The sequence below is a fragment of the Cystoisospora suis genome, assembly GCF_002600585.1.
Source record: "Cystoisospora suis strain Wien I chromosome Unknown contig_5508, whole genome shotgun sequence".
Taxonomy (NCBI): domain Eukaryota; phylum Apicomplexa; class Conoidasida; order Eucoccidiorida; family Sarcocystidae; genus Cystoisospora; species Cystoisospora suis.
The window spans coordinates 1-8,846 of record NW_027158298.1 but is presented as its reverse complement, the minus strand read 5'-3'; the positions used below and the strand labels follow the sequence as shown (position 1 = coordinate 8,846).

The 8,846-nt window shown below is 42.7% G+C and overlaps 1 protein-coding gene across 1 annotated transcript; it reads right to left on the bottom strand.

The window, feature by feature from the left end:
* Positions 1–411: 411 nt before the first annotated feature.
* On the bottom strand, positions 412–8,846 carry CSUI_009285 (leucine rich repeat-containing; the record flags this gene model as incomplete). Its single annotated transcript, XM_068069401.1, has 10 exons — positions 8,319–8,846; positions 7,933–8,051; positions 7,036–7,140; positions 6,134–6,216; positions 4,810–4,900; positions 3,569–3,781; positions 2,677–2,725; positions 2,158–2,216; positions 1,383–1,444; positions 412–508 (listed from the first exon to the last, which is right to left on the bottom strand). Coding segments are annotated over exons 1-10 (906 nt in total), but the record flags the coding sequence as incomplete, so codon positions are not given.

Here is an 8,846-nt window from a genome sequence, read left to right as displayed (position 1 = left end):
TATACACAGGACAAGAGAGAAGAGAGTCTGTGTAGTGTTTGTATTTCTATAGAAAGTTGTTAGAGAGAGGAGCAGTTGCATTCCCCCCCCTCGAGAGAGAGAAAAGAGAGAGATAGAAAAGACTCCACCCGTTATGAAGAGAAATACCGATCAGAAAAAGAAGAGACAGCTAGCGAGAGGAGACACACAAGTACCTCCAGACACATAACTTGAGAGATGTAGAACGGGGGATAGAAAGGGTATATCTTTCTACAGATATGCCCCTCACACACAGACTCATCAGCAAAAACGAAGACTGAGAGAAATGGAGAAGACGCAAGGAAGGAAGGAAGAAAGAAAGAAAGAAAAAGGAGAAAAAGAGGACAGCCGAGGCAAAAGAGAGAAGACTTGCATGATCAGACATACGAGGGCGACAAGCTTTCGAAGGACCGTGACGCGCCGGAGTGTGGAGATTGTATCTGAGACAATCACTGGACTCGTTGCGCTATGAAGGCAGGTGTATATACACCTGAGATATCATACATACAGGAAACAAGCGACCCAGGAAAAGCATCAAAATACAACTCGTGCCATGATCAGGTGAAGATCAAAAAGACTTCTTTCTTTCTTTCTTTCTTTCGTACGTGTCCGGGAAGAATCTCTTCCGTGATGAAAAGCAAAGACAACCTTATGATCTCTCTCTGATATGGAGAGACCTTTCGAGAGAAGAAAAGTGTAGGCATGAGTAGCAGAACACCATTAGATAAGAGGTGTAAGGAATCTGAAGAAACTTAGAAAGTCTTGCTGCTGTTAAGATTTGAATGGACGAGAGTCCAAATCAAAAAAGAGAAGAAGTCTTATCGCCGTCATCATCATCATCACATGATTGAGGTGTATATACACCTCATGAGCTGTATAAACGATCGTGACAGAACCTGGAAATGGACGAGCGAAGTGCATTTCTCACTAACTAAGAATGAAAGAATGCAACTCTTCTATATTGAGAGGAAATGAAGCTTCTGAACTGAAGAAAGAGAAAAGTAAGTTGCCATCTTCTCTTCTTAAAGGCATCTCTTAATCGCATCGTCACGTTACTATAATGCACAAGTTCAAACTCCCGCTTTTCTCGATCACCTCCAGCCCTTCTCCTCGACGTAGAAGGCCTACCACGAGAATGTGCGTGAGAGAGCGACTGACTGTCTATACACCTCAGCTCGATACAATCGAGATATGAAGCATGCTTCCTGTCCTTTGAGAGAAGCCTTCACACATACATATATAGATATATATATATCCAGAGAGATGCGATAAAGATGAAGAGAAGAATTCGTTTTTTCCATTCACAAGGATTTGTGTGGGTTAGAGAAAAAGACAAGAAAAGTTGAAAGAGAGAATCTACTTACCTCAGAAAGGCTGCGACAATATAAGGAACGTTCATTTCTCCTTTTGCTAGATTCAACCATAGCTGCATGCATGCATGCACAGAAAGGCGAGGGACACACGAACAGAGAGAGACCGTGTATCGACACTGAAAAGAATACATTCAAACGAAGAGGAGAGGAGAGGAGATCTACGGTCTAGAGAAAGGAAAAGAAAATAAATAGGAGAAGAGGACGGAAAAAGAATCTCAAGCTTCTTATACAGTCTATTATGGCTCCTGTCCTCGTCTTTTCTTCTTCTTCTCTTTCGCTATGGAGGAGATAGATATCTTTCTCCTCTTCTTGTCGTTCTTTGCAACGTAAGAGAAGTAGAGGAAGATCATAGACGGAGTCTTCTATCTCTTTATGATCTTATCTAAATGTTCTGAAAATAACGAATTCCTCCACATAGAGAAAGGAGAAACATGACGAGAGAATCCTCTCTGTCAATGAATAGATACACGACGTACTTAAAGATACTCTAGAGAGATATATACGAGAGGGAGGTGTGCAGATTCATAGACTGTATATACACTGCAGAAGAAAGCTGTATGAAAGAAAGATATGAAGGAACATACATCGATACATCACATACATAGATAAATGTATAAACTCATTTCTGTACACGGATGGATACAGCACTCTACATGCTTGAAGATAGAGGAGATAGGAAAAAGGAGTAAAAGAGAGCAAGAAGAAAAAGAACAAGAAGAGAAAAGGAAAAAGAAGAGGAAGAGAAAGAGATTGTCTGCCCTCTTACACCTTCCATTCCATAGAGCTGCGCGCCTCCATGAAGATACGCCGCGGCGATCTCGGGATCTGCATGCAAAGGAGCATAAGAAAAGACAGAGATAAAGACGAAGAAAGAAAGAAAGAAAAGCTCTATCATGGAACAGGCAGATCTTTCCTCTGAAAGAGAGGAGGAGAGAAAGAAAGACACAGGAAGCATATCTGGAGCTTTTTCATTCGCACGGAAAAGAAAAGGAGGGAGAAGATCCATGGACTATAACGCATAGAAAGAGAGACACATATAGGAAGACGGATATACAGATAGATTGAAGATAGAGAGAAGAGAGATAGCGACAGAGATAGAGACAGCGAGAGATGTAGAGAAACGAGCGAGAGAGAGAGAGATGAGAAGACACATGAAGAAAGAAAAGGATACAGCAAACGAGATCGTAGCACAGAGAAGACGACCGAGAAAGAGAGAGAGAGAGAAGAGGAAGAAGAGATGAAGACGAAGAAGGGCTCACTGTCTTGTAGAGAGAGGTAGACTTACCAACAGATAGGTCAGCATTCATGAGAGCTTCCATAAGACGTTCTCGCCCCTACAAGCAAAGAAGCGAAAAGAAAGCATAGAAACCCCCCACGTCAAAAGAGAGAGAAGCCAAGAAAGACATACACACACCTCTAGTGTATATACACCCGGGTGGATGAGGCGATCTCTTCCCACCCCCAGATCTCCCTTACACGTCTGGCCATCTGCATGCAGCCACCTACCCCCTATAGATGTCTAAGTGAACGAATGTCTGATAAGCTATTTTAGAGAAAGTCTACACGGAGAGAAAGATAAACCGAAGAAGACGATGAAGACGCAAGAAAAGAAGAAAGAGATGCCCTGCTGAAAGAGAGGAGGAAGAAGAAGAAGACTCGAGAGAAATACGAATGCCTTTCTCTCTCTCTTCTTTTCTGCGTTCTTTCTCTCAGGCATAGATCAGAGTTTGGAAGCATGAGAAAAGAAAGCCAAAGTGCAACAGTGTGTAAATACAGTTGCGTTTTGCTTGGAAGGCTAGGCATGTAGGTGTTGCAGACATGTACAGACAGAGATCTCCTCCTAAACACACCCCTGACCATACGCATTCGCGACTCTCCATGCTGGACCTCCAGATGCACACCTGTCATGCAAATAGAGATCTACATAGATAGACATATACACGCATATACATCTCTATACTATAGGAACATAAAAAAGGGAGAATATGTTTCTATCTTCTCCTGCCACACCCCTATATACATACATTCGCCTGTACGTGTCTGCATATATGTATGTACCCCCTCATTACAATACAATCTCTAATCCACCGTCTATCTCTTCTTTCTCTTTTTCATTTTGAGACACCTCTCTTTCATCGCATTCTTTCGCCTTCCTATCTCTTGTTTCTTTATCTTACCTTAACAGGTTCTGAATCTTCGCCCTTTAGATTTTCTAGAGCAGGATCCTCAATCTCGTCTTCATCGTTATCCTTAGGACTGTCGGTGGATTTCTTTAGTCGATCTCTCGCCCTTCTCGCTGCGAAAATCTTGGGTGTCACGTTAGCTGTCTCAGGCGTCTTATTTCCTGCCGCTGAAGCCGCCGCTGCCGCGAGAGCTTCTGCTTCTTCAGCCTGGGGGTGCAGACCATTTTAGTATTAAAACGCATGCATGCACGGAGGGGAATAAGACACGCGGCATGAGAGATGCATGCGCATGCATGGAAAAAGACAGAGGGACACACATCGCAACCTTCGTAGGGGTGGGTAGGGAGGAGAGAGGATGTAGAGTGATAGATTGGATAAGAACCTCTCCCTATACCCTTCTTGTCAAAGGGATATATTGCATGCAGGAGAAGAGCAGTCTCCTGCATGCGAGGTGACCTCCTAGCACATGTAATCATATGTGTGTGTATGGACCCCCTATAGTCTTTACATATACATATATAGACAGGAGAGAGCGACGGGAGTCGGAGAAGAAGATGAATAATGGCCTTGACCTACGTGAATGTGTAGGTCTGAGAGCTATCTACGTCGCTCGCCCTTCTCTTCTCTGCTGAAAGAGAAAAGCAAGCGACGTCTTCCTTAAATGCATGCATGCATGCAACTTAGAGTGGAGATGTTCCACAATCTATTCACCCGTCACGTCATTCGTGGCATTCTCTCCCTTTTATGAGAAAGTCTTCTTCAATTTTTAGTTGGTATATGTCGAGCAAAGAAGTGCTCTAGACGCCTGAATGGAGAGAAAAAGTCTTTGAGTTGCATTCTTACTCGACTGGGGCATCAACTAGACATAAACCTATCTTTCTTTGCCGTTGGAGGCGCATTTCTTCTTTCTTTCTTGCTAGGTAGATACACTTTATACACGTCAGGGGCATGAATAGTAGGGATTCTTCGATAAGGCTTCTCTCTCTCACATATGCGTGCATGCATGCAAAGAATTACGTATGAGAATGAAGACCTCCTCCTCCTACTATTGCCGAGGTAATGCACTACAGAAAGAAACACTTTCGTATTTCTTTATTCGTTCCCCAGAGAAAGAGAAAGCGATGAGAAAGAAGTGAGGCTACTGAAACGAAACAAAAAAGAAAGAAAGAAGATAAGAAAGAGAGAGAGAGAGAAGGCAAGCGGAGCATAAGAGATCCGAATGAGGTAAGGCTTACTCTTCTTGAGATATCATCCTCCATGTCTTCGGCATCCCCCTTAAGTCGACCTGCCCAGTATTCTGAATCTTTCTTCTCCCGCTTCTGTCGGCTTATACACGAAAACACACACACACGTAGGTAGACACATAGAGTCACGATAGGTACATACATAGATAGATGCATAGATTGAGATACAGAGATAGATAGATATAGACGAAAGCATAGAGACAGAGAGAGAGAGACGCCTCATGAAGGCTTAGACTGTGAAGATGATTTGAAGAGAAATCTGTTAATGAAAGAAGTCTAGAAAAATCTGACTGAACGAGGAAATGCAGACCGTAAATCGGAGAATTCTTCGCTCGTAGCAACAGCACCAAAGAGATGCAAAAGTGACCTTATATAAAGAGTAGATCTCCAAGGAAAAGAACCCCTACCTAAGCTGCTGTTAAGTTCAAGAAGAGAGAGAGAGGAGAGAGAGGGGGGAGAGATTTCTTCTTCTCTCCAGGACAAGAGAATGGATTTCTCTGTCATACATCTGTCACCACCCCACGCAACTCTCTACACATCAAACAAATCTCTCTCTCTCTCTTTCTCTCTTTCTCTCTTTCTCTCTGTCTCTCTCTCTTTCTCTCTCTCTCTCTCTCTGTCTCTCTCTTCTTCTATGTATGTGATAGACAGAACGATAGATAGCATAGCATATCTGTAAAGGCATACGGGATGTGATGTGTACTGTCTCTTTGAAAGGCGCCATGATCGTAAAGACCCGGAGAGAGGCTGATCAAAAGAGAGGATTCATGTTGATCTAAAGGGAGAGAGAAAAGCAACTGATGAGGGAGACTTCTCAAAAAGAATTTCTCTTAGCGTAAGGAGAGTAAAAAGAAAGAGAGCAAGAAGGTATGGTGTTACAAGGTGTCTATACACCGCAAACGTCTTCATGCGCTTTTGACAGGAAGCAATTCTTCTTGCTGTCCTCGGTACTATGACAGATCGATGCTCTTTTCATGAAGAGAATCTCTCCCTTTTGTCTTCTCTCAGATGCTAGCTTAAAGTTCAGGAATGCTAGACAAGAAAATGCATGAAAAAGACAAAAGAAAGAAGAGAGAAAAGAAAAGTAAAACTCAAAGGGTGGGAAGAAATGAAAGAAGATATACACACACTTCTACAGACGTGTGAAAAAGAAAGAAAGAAAGAGAAATATGAGTTAGAGAGAGAGAGAGATAGGTCGATAGAGAGAGAAAGGTAAGTAGACAGATAAGTAGAGAGATAGGTAGGTAGATAGATAGATAGGTAGATAGGTAAATAGATAGGTAGAGAGATGGATATATGGAGAGAGGAGACTTACGCGAAGCGTGCATTAACAGAGGCATTGGCAAGAGGCATAAGAAAGAGAAGAAGACGCTCTAGGAGACACAGACGCACGAACTCCTAAGAAGAATAAAGTGCAGACAGAAAGGACAAGAAGAAAGAGAAATTGATGGAGATGACGAGGTAGTTGCATGGTGAGTGTAAAGAAAAGAAACGAGAAACACTTTCTACCATTCCAACGAAAGATAAAGAAAGAAAGAAAGAGTGAGAAAGAAAGAAAGAGTGAGAAAGAAAGAAAGAAAGAGACACAAGGTGGAGTTGAAAGAAAAGAAAAACGTTCTTCACAATACACTCGAAGGGCTGCTTGGAATGACAAGACACTAAACCTACACATACATACACAGCCATACATATAGACAGATTGACAGACAGATTGAAGAGAGAGAGATTGAAGATGGACCGATTTATGAATAGACAGGCAGATAGACTTTCAAGATGAAAGCTTATACATCCACAGAGGCCTTAGATCGGATAGGAGAATCTCTCTCTTTCTCATCTTTTAGCAATGTCGAAAGCCCAGAAAGACTCCTGTAGAGAAGGCACCTAATGTAGTGTATCTACACAGAGACCTCTCTTGAGAGACACAAAAGACCTAAACATTGTTAAGGAGACTTCCTCTCATCTCCTCTAGGGAAAGAGACCCCATCCACCATAATATACACCTTCAGACACCGGGGCAGGACTATCCGCGCCATAGAAGTGTGAACATATCTACATATCTATATACATCTAGCCCACATAGGTATGTATGTTGACGTGTACATACAGGTACATAACGGTCTTAGCTCATGTAGATCCCTTGGTATGTGGAGAAACAGAAGAGAATGACGAGAGGTTTTCTGAAGTGGTAGGTGAGAGGGGAGAGGAGGAGAGACCTACAGACTGCTGGACGGCTCGATCTTCTCTCTCTTGATCATCCAGGTAGAGGCGGTCGTTCCTTATCGTCTGGTCGTTCCACATTTGAGATTCTCTCTTACACAGCAACTAGAAAGATACACAAGCAAACGCATGCAACATAGAGCAAGAGATAGATAGAGAGACTAGAGACAGATGCATAATTCAATAGATAGATAGATAGACTACAGAGAGGTAGATTGAAGAGGGATAGTTAGATAGATTGAAGACACATCGATTAAAGATAGATTGGTAGATAGATTCAGGAGAGATAGATGGGAAAAAGTAGACAGATAGAGCCAAGAAAGAGAGGTAGGTATCGAACATAGATCGATGCATGAGGATACATAGACAGATGGCTAGATACACAAAGGGAGAGAGGAATCTACGCGAGAAGCAGAGCCTTCTCTGAGAGCTGCCAAGAAACGTCTCCTTAAATGATCGAGCAAAAACATCGATAAAGACAGACAGACAGACAGAGACGCACAGACACACACATTCTCAATTGGAGATGTTTGTTTGTTTCCTGAAGATTCTCTTGAAGAGCTGAATGGCAGATGACGTAAGAGGCAATAGAAGGCCAAGAAAACTTCTCGACAGGCGGAAAGTAAAACAGGGACAGAAGGAGATCAAACAAGGAGTTTAGGGATGAATGGAGGATGGAGTGTGAAAGGCTATTCTTAGATCGATGAGTGGAAGGCGACTTGACTCGCCTCTACAATCTGAGCTCTTTTCAAGCCAGTCCCGAGAGAAACAAGAAACCTAACAAGGAGAAGACAACTCATAAGGCTAGGAACTTCAGAAAGAAGAAAGATGAAAGAAAGAGAAAGAAAGAAAGAAAGAGTGAGAAAGAAAAAAAGAAAGAAGGGTGTCCTGCCTCACACTTAGAGTAAGGGTTTCTTCTCTTGCGTCTTGAAGATCTGGATGACCCTCCATGACGTCTGCTATTCGAGAAAGAACACGAAAAGCGACCTTCAGCCGAACGTCAAGGCGTTCTATGCCTAACAAGAAGAAAGAGATAGACAGACCAAAGTGAAGGTTGTTGAGAGAAAGAAGAAAGAAGAAAAAGAGAAAAGAGAAACACACAAGTCCGGTGTTCTTTAGCGACCCTCCCTGCACGTCCCCACGACCACAAACAAACGAAGACGTCTCGGGTGTATATACACCGCAAGAGCTCATAAGACGAAGAACTCCACTAAGAGGAAACTAACATACATATCTCTCTCTATAAGAAGGAGTGAGAGAGAACTTCTCAATGGTTTGACTACCTGATAGACATTGCAGAAGGGCTTTCATTTCTCTCCCTGTCCAGCTACGTTCAACGACGACGTCGAAAAGATCGGCGCCTCCTGACTTGGATTGCTCCTCTTCAGCTTTTAGAATACAAGGAAAGTAAGAAACTGCCTTTCTTGTTCTGAAAAAGGGGAAAATAGAGAAGAAGACATGAGCTCACAAAAGCGAAGTGTACAGACACCCGAATAAGAATGAGAAAGGAAATGAGGGAGTGAGAAGAAGGAGAGAAAGAAGAAGAGACTGGAGAAAAAGAAGAAAAAAGGTGTATATACACTGCAGCGAGAAAGAGATAGAAAACGAAAAGAAGGAAGAAAGAAAGGCAAGGCGCCTCGTGTTATGCGAGGAGGAATGAATGGACGTTCAGGGGACAAGAAGATGAGAGAGAATGGGACACGTTATGAGGCAGAAGGAATTCACAACGACAGAAGAGATAGAAAAGAACCTATCCTGGGCTTACAGATATGTGAATAGCCTAGTAGAATACAAGACGAACAAAAGCTCAC